Source organism: Cardiocondyla obscurior, linkage group LG15, assembly GCF_019399895.1.
Source record: "Cardiocondyla obscurior isolate alpha-2009 linkage group LG15, Cobs3.1, whole genome shotgun sequence".
NCBI lineage: Eukaryota > Metazoa > Arthropoda > Insecta > Hymenoptera > Formicidae > Cardiocondyla > Cardiocondyla obscurior.
Genome location: NC_091878.1, coordinates 1729150 through 1742792, shown reverse-complemented (window position 1 = coordinate 1742792; position 13643 = coordinate 1729150). Strand labels below are relative to the sequence as shown.

General features: G+C 42.9%; 1 protein-coding gene across 2 annotated transcripts in view; it reads right to left on the bottom strand.

The window, feature by feature from the left end:
* Positions 1-27: 27 nt before the first annotated feature.
* Positions 28-13643, bottom strand: part of LOC139108341 (uncharacterized) — a 64519-nt gene continuing 50903 nt past the window's right edge. For both annotated transcript variants that reach the window (XM_070666521.1, XM_070666522.1), the window contains 8 exons: positions 10251-10558; positions 8401-8856; positions 6542-6933; positions 5377-5886; positions 4918-5266; positions 3958-4775; positions 3631-3800; positions 28-3347 (listed from right to left, as the gene is read on the bottom strand). In XM_070666521.1, the coding sequence (XP_070522622.1) occupies positions 3106-3347; positions 3631-3800; positions 3958-4775; positions 4918-5266; positions 5377-5886; positions 6542-6933; positions 8401-8856; positions 10251-10400 (3087 nt within the window). In that variant the 5' untranslated portion in view covers positions 10401-10558 and the 3' untranslated portion in view covers positions 28-3105. The remainder of the gene's footprint in view (positions 3348-3630; positions 3801-3957; positions 4776-4917; positions 5267-5376; positions 5887-6541; positions 6934-8400; positions 8857-10250; positions 10559-13643) is intronic.

Here is a 13643-nt window from a genome sequence, read left to right as displayed (position 1 = left end):
GTCGAGGTAGAGTAAAAGCAGTGCAAATCCAACGACATAATATAATTTATTCATAATCATATAAAAAAACCATTTTATTTCATAAATGGCTTGGTACACAAAAGATGTCGTTTGCAACAATAATTCCACTTTGCCTCCAGGCACGTTCCGAGTCGTCGATCCATACCCTGCGTAAATAATCGAGTGACTAGTGTCAGCAAGGGCAATGCTCGAAACCGTGAGGCTAGCCGATTCGTGAATCGATTCGGGCAACATGCCTCTTTTCCGTCACCAACGCAAACTGCATTCTTGGAATGTCGATGCGATCGCATAAAAATCATCGAACTTATGACAACGACGCACTAATTCCACCTTACGATTATAAAAAATTAAAATATTCCTCGGTTAAAAAATTATGTTATATACATGTGTATTCTTTTTGTCTTCACGTATAAAACTCTAGAACAACGTCCCACGTAACGATACTCAGCGTATCGTGCAAAGACATTCGATTACGATCTCGAAGTAACTCTCGCAGTTTGTCTTCACAATAAGCTATGAACAGAAAAATTATGATTAATAAAAAACAGAAATTATAGTGGCGATATCTCATGACAATAAAATCACAAACACGATTTAAAAGAAACGAAGAGAGGAAGAAACAATGACTTCGTTTACTTGATTGCCTAATGCACTAACGCTACGCTATATTTGTCTAATGCTTTTGTTAACTATGCTTCCTAATATCTAACACAAATAAATATATCGCGTGCGTATTACAATCCGCCGTTTTCGGTAAACCTTTAACGTATTGAATCACATGTAAGTAACCGCTAAAAATTTTTAATCTAACAATCGATAACGCTATCAGTCTATTCTCACAAAAATATCACTATGACCGAACATACCGTGTCGATACAACCAGAGCCCGAAATTATGAAATCGATCGAAATTGAATAAATAAATAAATAAAACTTTCGAAATATCTTTAAAATAATATTTCTGTTTAAAATAATATAACAGCTACGTGTCTTTTTGAATCGCTTAAAAGTAGAATTCAAACAAATATAAAAGCACGTAAATTTGTTACGAATGCTGGAATGAAATATTCGACTCTGGCCCGCGTGGAAGATTTGTAATCCGCTTGACGTAATTCGAACAATTATCCTACTAGCAAATCGAGGTTTCTAAAAACGCTTTAACCATGATCCTCTAATATTACGAATATGCATCGCTGTGCGCTTTTTGATCGGTTAAACGGTTCTAATCTACTATCTAGCTAAGCTATCGTCTTTGGTATACTAATCTGGGATGCTTATGAAGTACTTCATCCAGAAACAGAGGTGATTGTTGCACGGGGAAAGATCTCGCTTCCAGGGATACGGATATCGCATAAAAATAGGAACATTACGAGTAATACGTGTAAGATAGCTGCTTATAACGTCATCATGTCTCACAGGAAAAAACAACTATTAAAAGTCTTTATTCCCTATGCGAAGAACAAGTGGCGTTTGCAGATGAAGAATCGAAACACGAACGAGGAGCAAAATATAGGTTTTTCTATGGTGTGTATAGAAATGGGAAGTCTCGTTTTAGTAGAATAGGTGCGCATGCTATGAAGATCATATTTTGCAACAGATCAAATTGGAAAAATCGAGTATTGGAGAAGGAAAACCTTGACTCGCATTTTATCCGATGGTGAACTTTTTCATTTCTATTATAATACGTTTAATCAAAAGCTCCCGTGTGCAGCGTGTTTGTTTAATCTATTTAACCCTTTGAGCCTCAAGTTTTCTTTTTTAGGAAGCACATACAAAAATTAGTTATATTCATAGAGGTGATTAGACACATATCTTGCTTAAGGAGCTTACATATAGTAGGAGGTTTTGCTTCAATGAGGCTCAAATGGTCAATGAAACTTATTTCAATTGTTTCATCAATTAGCGTTATCCTTCCCCGCTTATCTCGATGAAAATTGGGCCATATTCCTTGGGCATGTATTGTTTAATGTCTTTCTAATGTCTAAATCGATTATATACGTTTTGAATCACCTATCTGCTAATGTATTCGTGACTAAATTCGTGATTTTCTAAATTCGTAAGATGGATACATGCTAAATATTTATGCTTTTTGATACTGTTATATTATTCATTTGCATGACTTATTTTTGACGTTTTTACGATTTTTTTCGCTATTTTTTCTTGTTTCTTCTAAAGTATATCAAAGACAGACACCCGTGAATAGGCCCGTTAGATGTTGAGTAAATCTAAGTTCCATCCTAAAACGCTAACGGGGACTCTGTCAGGACTCGGTACCATCTCAAACTAGTGCGTATATCTCGTGTTTCCTATTGCAAATTTTATAATAACATTTTTATAATAATACATTTTGCACTACATATTAAAAACAAAAATTAATATAGCAATATTAATATAGTTTTACGTTTACTAATATTAAATTACTAGTAATATATTAGTATATCAGTTATTAATAACTCCACGTTAGCATTTTAGGACCAATCTAAATTCAACGATCTGTATTAAGAATCTCGTCTGCCGTCATCTCGGGAAGAAATTTCGAGCGAGCACCGCGACGATAGATCGAACAACAAAAGTCTAGATAGTGAAAAAGCTAATCTAAAGGGACAAATAAGAATCGACCTACTCGCGCAAAACTAAAAATTACGAAAGAGTATTTCGTGAAAAATGTTAATTATAACAAACAGTAGAGCGAAACAATGCCCAGCGAGGATACGCGACACTCACTTTCGGCTTTCTCTCTCTCTCTCTTTCTCTCTTTCTTTTCCATTCTCTCTCATATCACGTAGACGGACAGAAAAATAGAGATTTGACTATGCGCGCTCGCATTCAGCCGACCCTGATATTGTCGAGCCTGAGAAGGATCACGTCATCGTAATTCAGTATTTGGCGCGCATGAAGTAAACGCCGCGCTTAATCAATACTTCTCGCACCGCGTGGCGGCTCGACCAATCGCGGATTTGCCAAGGACAGGACTCGTAACTTCGATCCCGTCCATCCGGCCAGCCTGTTCCCCTCGCAAGAAACAAGACGTTATTAGTTGTGATCGTGCGGCACAATAGACCGGAAACATGTTGGCCGATCGGTTTCAAGGCAGTTCGTCGGTTAGCAGACTTGTTGGTTCCAGGCAAGTCTGCTTCAGAGTGGCCGATTGATCTTCAAGGCTGCGCTTCAGGCCCTCGATTGTTTGCATCAGCATCTGTCGTCGTAACTGAGATAGCTGATGTTGAAAGAACTGCGAATCGTGAATGTTATTCGCATTTGCCTCGGCGGCTAGTCGTTCTTGTCGCAGTTGTGCTACCTTTTCCTTTAGAGATCTCCTCGAGTCATCTACGCGTATAAAATAATAAATGGATATTACGATCACACATATCACACACATAATGTAGTTTTAAAATTATTTTTTTAAATCTATAATATAGACAAAATATTCAATATTATTATTAAATTATATAATTATTTTAAAAATTGGAAATGCGTGTATTAAAATGTCTTATATATTTATTGTCGCTTAATATAGTCAGTATTACTAAAGAAATTATAATAAAATAAATACTAAAGAAATACTTTTTGTGTGCTTCATAAAAGAACCAGATATAAAAGAAACACGCACCAGTATCGTCAGTTCCTGTATCGCCGTCAGAATTTCTCAGCATAATATGCTCGCCCAATGTCTTTTGTATTCTGCCATATGTCGCGCTTCCGGCATACACTTTTCTTTTTACCGGTTCGCTTTGCGGGCAGTAGGAAGAACCTTCTTTGATGGGACCCATATCAACTGATCTAAAAATATTTTTCTCTTATAAATATTCAATTCTCTATACGATGTTTAAAATATGTTAAAAAAATTATTTTTTAAAAAATAGGACCTGTAATAAAAAGATTAATATTTTATTAAATTTCAGTATAAAAATTCTTAAAAATTGTCTTTAAAAGTAACCTGAAAGTCATCAATGGAGCTCTCCGTCTCACGTCGCACTTCTCCTCGGAATCCGACGAGCTGGACGTCACTCCTTCCTCTTTTGTTGATTCTCTTGCGGCACGAAATTCCTTTCTACCTCCGGCGAGAGAGTTTTGCATCATTGCGTTTATCTTCTCTCCAAGAGAATTGTTCGCATTTATAGTATCTGACTTCATTCCGCCATTACAATTCAATGCAAGTCGAGGTGATCTATTACCCTCCTTGCTTTCCATTTCGCCATTACGCGGTCGATGCACTTGATGGTACATCAAACTCCTGCTGGGCGAGCTCTGGGGTGTCGTTCTACGCGCTATCACCGGCGAGTCCGGACACTTGGATACCTCGTGCTGTCGGAAAACAGGCGGAGGCTCCTTCGGCGCAAAACTGGCCGGCGAATTTCTTTCGATAAATCGATGAATCGGTGAACAGGGTTGCGCAAACTGCCGTTTTGGACTAGTGTGCTCCAAGTCACGGATACTTCCGCTCTGCAATTCCGGCTGGGAATTGCGGCTCTTCGATAGCGCTAGTTCGATATTCAGCTCTGTGTTTTTGATGAGTTCAACGCGCTTGTTAGCCAAACCATTATGCAGTTTACGCGACGGCGATGGCACACACGGCGAAGGATTCTGGTATTTTTGCATGCTCACCAGAATGTTTTCCGCCTCTAAGATAAGCTCACGATATTTACGATCAGCTTCTTTGTCCGCTTCGATAAGCGCGATTTCCGACGCAAACGTGGTCATATATGTATTGCCAGCTACGTGGCGTCGAACTATATTACCGTTTACGTAACTCACCTTAAAAAGAAACAAAATGAAAGATATAATTTAAGTTTAGATTACGATGTCTTAATATAACTAATATAACTAATATAATTTTACGTTAACGATAAAAATACAGAAGCTGTAGAGAAATGTGACGATTAAATTAAAATCTTACCGAGTTTGATCGTCTTTTTACGATCTCGTTCTCAATCATGGTAGGTCTGATAGCCGACGGGTTACCGTTCATTCTCATCGGCGAGAGATTCTTGTTTACGTCATGCTTCCTGCGTCGCAAGCACATCGGCGTACCGCCTACGCTTCTGCTGCCTTGATTAAATCCCGAATTCTTCAGAAGCATCCTTTCGACCAACACGCGATTCAGATTTGCCGTCTCGTCATCGCACCGGTCCAGGTTAGGCTTGCGACGCTGCGATATCCTCTTCTTACGTTTCTCACTTTGCTTATCATCCATCTTCCTGTGCCGTGTGCTCTGCCTTTTCGAGCTGGTTCTCGTATTCACGTTTCTAGTAATATAATATAAATAAAAGATATAATTTAAAATCATCGTTTGGTATGTGGAACATTGTGTTCTCGAAAGTTATAAAAAATAAAAAATGATTTTTAAGCCGCTTACCTCTGAGAGACGATTTCATCCTTGTTTCTGCGCTTGAGAAAAGAATCGCGGAGTCTGCTACCACGGCGGCTAAGTTCGCTAGTGAAGGTGAAATAAGTGCAGTGACCAGTATTGGGAAAGTGGCTGGCACCGTCGCATTCAAGGCTGTCGAGATCAAGGAATGAGCCGTTATCGATGTAATCAAGTTCATCGTTTTCGAACGGATCATTCTCGTCTCCACCATCCTGACCGGTGTCGATGTCCGACAACGAGTCAATGTAATCCTCGCAATCAGTCGGATCACTGTCCGACAGGATATCGGTCTCTTTCTCGTACACGTAGCTCTCGTCGAACTTGCCCATCATCTCGTTCAATGTGATGTCATCTTCGGATGAGCGCACGCTGCGAGTTACAGACGACGCCGACGAGCTGCTGCTGCTGCTGCTGCTACTGCTGGAACGTCGTTGCAGGGCTAAAGAGATTTTCGGCCGGAGATCCATGCCCGATGTAATTCTCCAATTTTGATTGATCCTGCAAGAATATTATATGTTAATTCATATAAATATATAGAGTATCTGTAATTTGCAAATCGATAAAAATATTACAAAAAACATTACATCGAATGATGATAACGTGGGTAATAAGCTTGTAATTGTGCATTAAAAATTAAATCTGAAAAGAAGAACAAACGCCGCTTTTTATAATTACGAGTCGGCGGATAAAAGTGCGGCTCTTTCCTGCTTCGCGGAACTTTTCTAAAAACTGTCGAGCTCTTCTTTTAAGTGTACTGCGCTTTGCTAGGGTCAATTCCAGACCGAAGACGAGAAAAGCCAATGGTTTTAGAAAAAAAAAAAAACAAACTTTTCTTTAGAAAGAATACGCCGTTCGCCAACAACTTACGCAATTACAAGTTTCTCCAATGAGAAATTGGATAAGTTTCGAGAACACAGAAATATATCAAATACTTCTATTTTAAAAACTTTTCACGTTTTGCTTCTACAATTTTTACAGTCCTACTTATATGTTTTCCTTTTTTTCTTATTTCTTTTTTCTGTTTGCTTTCTGCCAGGCAATCTTCTAATTCTGTTGGAGAACTAATCGACATAATTTATTAAGAATTTTATTTAAATCTCTCGATAGTATATCAATCGTTCGCTTAAATAAGATTTAAAAAAAAATCACTTACGGGCTTCGGCCTGCACTGAGGCTCTCCTGACGATCTTTCTTGCCATGAGGCTCTCTGCCATTCAAGTTTACGTCGCTGGCACTGCCGGAGGATTCTGTGAGCTTCAGACCAGAACTGCTGCTACTCTCGTCCAAGGCAAGTCGCGACTTCAGGCCGTTCGTGCTGGAACCAGAAGAGTTGGCTGACAGCCACGGGTTCGTCCGAATGCGGGAACGTTCGCGAGGTGACTGCACCGGAGGCGAAACCAGAGGCGGTGGTATTGACGATGGCACAGGCAGATTGTTCCTCGTCGTATCAGCGGTATAAGACTCTGTTCTGCGATGAGAGCTCTCCTGTTGCCTCTGTTGCTGGTTGTGTTGCCTCTGGCCGTGATTCATCGGCGTCTCTGTGCTCTGCCGATTAAAATAGAAAATAGAAATAGAAATCCAACGAAGGAAGAGACGAGGATTCCAACTTCATTAGTTTTATATTTGGTTTCTTTACGGTCGTTAATCCGGAGGGTGGAAATAACGATCTTCGTGAAAGAAACACGCAAGCATCGATAACATTACGGCCGGTAAAAAAAAAGTCGTTTTACTTGCATTAATATTTAAGCTTATCAGAGCTTAATTGTTAACAATTTCTTTAAAATGTATTATACAAATTAATTAAAGCAAATTAAAGTAATTAAAATTAATTATTTTTCAATACGCATAACTTGAAATTGCGTTTGTAGAAAATGCTCACGAGAATTCATTTATTTGTTCAGCCCATTGAAATCGCACTTTTATACCACTCATCCGCTGTATTTTCATCCTCATCGTCAATTCGAATCGCAAACTCAATCGTTCCTCTTCAATGTACCGAAACGGAGTCGCGCGACACGCAATCGATCACAAGCCTCGAGGAGGTAGGATTCGTTTTTCATCCCCGTCGGCCGTTAACGCCCGATATCCTGGCAGGCGTTTCGCGACAATAACGTATCCCTCGCTCGAGTCGCGCGGGAGTGAATCCCGCGGAGCAAAATAGAGTTTCCGGACTTTTCACCTACGTGTGCTTCTGAATTCACGACAATGCGGCTAATAAATTTTTTCTTCTTTTCCTTACGACAAATAGCAGTACGTGCGCCGCAAAGAGAATGGGTCATCGCGCCACCCGTTTCTCTCAAGCGAGCTCAGCATTTACGGGATACATTGAGGGAAGAGACCCGCGAGCCCGCGTCCACTTTCTTCCCCGGCCTTTTTTTCTTTTTCCCTCTCACGTCACCCCCGTGATGCATGCCGCGGCGATAAATGCTACTTCCAGAATGTGTACCTCGGCAAAAGAGACCGAGAGTCGTTGAACTCGCGGCCTCAAAGACCCCGCGGCGCACAAGCGCGCCCCGCAAGACGTCGTGCCCGCACCCGGAGGGTCGTGCGTTTCATCGGTAATCTCGAGCGACGGACTCGAAGCGCACATTTACTTTTGGTCTACAAACTATTCGAGCCGAGGCTGAATGGAATGCGACGCGTTTGACGGCAAAATCCGGACGTCGTTCTCCTCCTGAATACATTATATCGAAGCATCTTGAAACTTCGCAACAACGTTCGCTTCTGGCGTTTGCCGAACGAGATATGAATTGGAATTCCGCCCCGGAGCACTCGCGCAGAGGACGCGGATGACGGTTCTTATTTTTAACGGTTCCCGCAGATCTTGCGATCAAAAATGTTATCTCTGAAATTAACGTGCTCGGTAATAAAAATGTTAAAATACATGGAGCGCGTTTGTTACACAAAATGGGTGACGAGTACACAGTTAACGGGTATTTTTGAGAGAACATTTTTGGACACGAAACGTCGTAATTCTCTTTAAATTCCAGCGCTGATGAGAAGCGCGCTTACCTTGTGCGGCGTGCTCGTTCGTACTTCCGACTGACCATTGTCTCTGGTCATGTTCGTCGTGTTCGCAGATGACTGTCCCCTGTCCTCGGCTCTTCCATTTCCTGACACCCCACCGGTCGAAAGCAGGTGGCCCGCGTTCCCCGGTGGCCTTTTAATTCTGGTCTTGCTGTTGTTATTGTTGTTGTTGTTGGCGGTGGAGGCACCACCACTACCGCTGCTCTGAAAATAATGGGTGCCGGTCCTGATGTTGATGTAGTACTCGGGCGGGAAACTGGTGCCGGGCGAGGTGCCGTCGGTCGAGTAGCCGGTCGAGTACGCGCTCTCCGGCGATGAGAGACTCACGCTTCCGGCCGTACCGCCGGAAGTGCCGGACGAAGTGGTTACTGTCGCGCCGTAGCCGCTCCCGTGCAACCGGATACCATCCACGTTCTTCGTCAGCGAATCTACCGGATGTACCTGGGAAGAAAATCAAACATTAGTTTAAATCATAGAATCATATATTAATAAAAATAAAATTAATTTAACTTAATATACATTAATAATAATAATTTAAGTAGGTATGTCTTTACGTTTCAAAAATCTGTTAAACAAAGAGTATTTCAAAAAGCTGCAAACTCTGTCTAAAATAATCTCGAAAAGTAATTCTCACACATTAAGAATTTACTGCGTAGTGAAAAATAAAAAAAATAAAAAATTTATGCGATGTAAAAATTCATGAATTCAGTACTGTCTAATCTGCAGCTTCGACAGAACAGTCGTCCGATGACTGCACAAAATCCGAAGATACTGCGGCAATCTACAGCGGATGGCGCGAGAAAAAGCGAGGACGAGACGGCGAGTCGGCGTGTGTCGGGAAAAGAATACTGAACCCTTTTTCTATCCGCCTTAACGATAAGCGTCGACGTGCCCTGGCAACTCCTTCCACGGAAAACGCCGACCTAAGGGTCTGTTAGCGGAGAAATGGACGGGCGTAACGAGCAAACGCTGGCAAGCAGTAGGAAAATAGGGGAAGCACTTGGCAAACTAGTTTGCCGATAATGACGATGAATCCGACGAGCGCCCGGGCCTTTCGAGATACTTCAGAGCCGAGTACTCGCGATCCCGAGTAAAAGCAATTAACGTTAGCCCCATATAAAATCTCGCGGACGTACGAAAAGACGGCTGACGAAACGATAAAAATAATTCTCCACTTCGAGTACTTGTAACAGAAAATAACCCGAGTAAGCAAATTATCTAGCTATTCTAATTTTACAGTTAGTAGGTTAGATCGCGCAGATTAGATATATTCTTTAAATATATAGTGAGACAATTATTACTCGCTAATAACGGGCCAGAAAAGTTAAATATCTAAACGTTTCTCACCGCGTACTAGTATACTGTACGTTCTAACCTATGCCAACGAGCGTTTGACTGCCGAGTCCACCGGCCGCCGAGGTTAACTGTGAGCACGTGCGCGTGTTTACATCGGCCGGTGGTCACTTTGCGCGCGGCGCCGCCACGTGGTGAGGGACCGCGGCGGCCGGCGGGCCCGGAGGTCAGCGGCCGCGGCAGTCGAGCGCGCGTAGGTATAGGTCAGTACGCGTAGTAAGCTTATAGTACGCGGCGAAAAACGTTTAGATATCCATTTTCTAGTTCGTTATCAAGCGGTAATAATTGTTTAGTACATTGACGATTTGATAATTACATTATTTAAAACAAATAAATACAAATATATTTGACAAAAAGTTTGTTTCAAAACTTGAGTCAAATTACGAAGTAAGAGACACGGGAAAATCCTGCGCGAAACATGAAAGATTCATTCGAGATCGTTTCGCGAAACGGTCGAGGAATTGCTCGACCGTATTGCTCACCTGGTGCAAAGCGGGCGATCTGTTGGCGCTGTGGCTCCTGGGGGAGTTGCAGTTTGAGTCGAAGCCCTTGTCGCCCTTCTTCCGGTCCTTCTTCTTTTTCGATCGCACGATGTGTGCCTCCATCCACGTGCGCAATTTCGTCCCGAACATGTTGCACACGAGTTCCGGCTAGCGAAGCGGCGCCTTGTCGAAAATGCCCAAGTGGACAGAGGAACTCCTCCCCGCGATTATCGTCCGCCGGTTGCAATCGCGTTATTTGCGCGCACGTTTGCTGCTCGAGCGTTCCATTTCACGACGAAACAGGACTTCTGTAACAAGAAAACACTCGTTCAATCTCGGGGATCAGGATAACTGCGATGAGAAAGCAACGCCGGCATGCATTGAAAGGAGCACCGAGTAGCCCAATCTTACGTGTGTGGTGTAAAAATATAAAGACCAGATACAGAGCGCGCATAAAAATCAAACATTATTAAACATAAGATCTTTCCTGTGATGACAAAATAATTATTTTGAATTTGCATCGTGATTTATATGTATATTAAAATAAAATATATATTGACACCTAAATTGACTTAACGTAATAAGATCGTAAGCTTCGCGGTGTAATCGCAACCGTTGACTTAACTGATTCAACCCGTTCGACTTAATCGTTATGACGCTCGCGATCGCCGGCATTAGGTTTCCTCCGATGTTTTCTCGGGTTACGTCGTAGATCATTGCACGTCGCCCCGAAGCGATTATTGCAGCCTCGCGTTACACACCGCTATTTACACGCGCTTCGCAGCTCGTGTCTGGATGAAGCATGCCGCGGCCGTCAATAGCGAAATTGCGCCAGAGCTCGTATTAACATAGTAAGTGACCCGTCGTCGCGTTCACGCCATTTTTCCCGGCCCTAACGCGAACGAGTGACGGGCTGTCAGGCCGCCTAGTCGTTCCCTAATCTCGCGAGACAATAAATCTCCGGTGGAAGACATATGCGCGCCTCCGCGCCAAACTCTCGCGTCGCGAAACGAGAATTTATGCGATCGCTAGCGGTGGGTAAAAAAAATAAAATAAAATAAAAAAATCCCGGCGATCAATCTTGCCTCGATACCAACTTGTAAACCTATCAGCGGTACCCGTCGCCTGACGATTCGCGAAATCGAAGTTAATTCTCACCCATTACTCTAAATAAAATGAAGAGTCGAGTTCTTTAAACGCCGGGAAGTCTTTTACCGCGCTAAAATTTCCTTCACGTTCGCTTCCGGTCCAAGTCTAATGAGATCGCTTGATTCTTTGGTGGCACTACGGCCGGGGATAGTAATCAGCGGGCTAAACTTAATTAGGAACCGACCATCGGGGGTCCAAGCAATTTAACGGACCGGATAATTAATGCGCCACGTGTTCCAGGAAGCTGCGCGGATTAAAACCGTTTTCCAAGGTTGCGCTAAAAATACGTGTTGCAAAATTTATTTCGTCCATTACGATTATACGCGCCGAGGATAAAGCGGTAATCCAAAAGCGTCGGCTAAGTTTTAGGAAACGAGAATAAAATTTTATCCTTACGCGCGACGAAAGTAAAATTGTTGCTTTTAAGACGCCTTTTTTTTTCAGTCTTCTACATTTGTAATATTCTATTACGGCCGAGGAAGTTACGGCGGCGGCGCTTACCTGTCCGCTAGTTTGTGCCTTCGACGAAGTAATACAAATTTGCATAATCGAAGTTTCAGCCACGATTTCGGAAACTCGTGGCGGAGCGATCTCTTTATGGAAATAAGCGGATAGGCGCCTGTCGCTCCAACTTTTAAGAGGCACCGAAAAGGTATTAGTCGAGCCGACCGAGTTTTAATCAGGGCTTTCCGTCGTCGTCTCGAGACTTTTCGAACGTATACTTTTCTTTCTTTCTTTAACAGGCCGCCATATGTGAATTTGTCGCGCACGTCGGAAACGTTCCGGATATGTTAATCTTGTTACACACGGAATTAGCGGCGTTAATTAAGCCCCGTGCGGCTGACGGGATTTTGTCAGGCATTAAATGCGCTCGAATTTGGCAGAGCGTGATGCAATCACAAATCTCTGCTTTTGCCCTTTCCGACTTAAAACTCCGGCTAACAATAATTCATAAACTTCCCTCTCTCGCTCACATTTCCGTGCCTTCGTGGAGTCTCGCACGCTCAAATGTCGTTAATATTTTAGTGCCGCTTTCGCATTGTCGATTACTCTCTTTTTCCTCCCGGTTCTACCTCCCTCGTTCACTTCCGTATTTATCTCGTCGATCCCTGCTGTTCGAATTTAACATTTCGCTATCAAAATTTACACATCTCTCGCTGTCCTTGCTATCTTTCGTCGTTTGTTTCAATCACAGAGAAGAAACGCGATGTGAGGGAATATCCTCTGTCCATTCTCCCCGGAGCCGTTATCAGTTCTCTCGTGCATTTCCGTGCGTTATTGCGTCCTTTTATCTTCTAAAATTGACTTTGTTACTTCTTATGTATTTTTTATTCATCCTCGTCGGCTGCGAGACAGATATGATTTCTCCTTCGGCGGGCAACCATCTCACGTATGCCTCCCTCTCCCCCGGCCGGTATATGTATACCGCGCGGTATGTGCAAAAGCTTGCGCGCTATGTGCAAACCGTAGACGAATACGTGTAAGGTTCGTCGCAATGCATATTTACTCGCGAAGCCAGACTCCTCGATCCCGCCGCGGCGCTTATCAATCTTCCGACTAGAAAGGGCTTTTCGCGAAATAAATATTTCGTCGGCCGTGCGCCCGCGTCGCCCGGTCGTCGCCGGCGCGATTGAATCGTTCATGCGACTTTTTCCTTCTTCTGACTCGGCGGTTCTTCCCTACGTGAGCAGAAACCGGAAAACGAAGGCGACGGGGTCCTCGAATCGAACGCGGCGAATTTCGCGCGCGGGGGAAGGAGTGCCGCCGTGACTAGAGAATGGATGAATCGAAGAGGAATTCGAAAAACCATGCGATTAAAAGGCCGGCAGACACGAGAACGTCTGAGAAAGGCTGAAAGAATATAGGTATCCGTAAGACGGAGCTCTCTATGGAGACTGAAAAAGGTCTACGTGTCTTCCTGCCAGGATAATACAAAGAAAAGAATCTATTCTTATTTCGCAAATTTTAATCAAAATACCAGAAAGAAAAATTGTAATAAAAAAAGGGTTTTTTTTAGGTTTTAAAAGGTTTTTTTTTTTTTTACGTCTTTAGGGCGCGTATTGAACGACGCGGAATATTTTACGCTTTCCCTCCATTTGCCGCGAACTGCCGCGAACGAGCTCGTCAGATCTTTTAATCGCATCTGGCATCGCGACGCTCGTTAAGACGTCGCTTGCTCGCCGCGCCGGTCGCGATGATCCGATTGCGTATGCTAACGCGCAAGTTATAACGCAGTTAAATTCG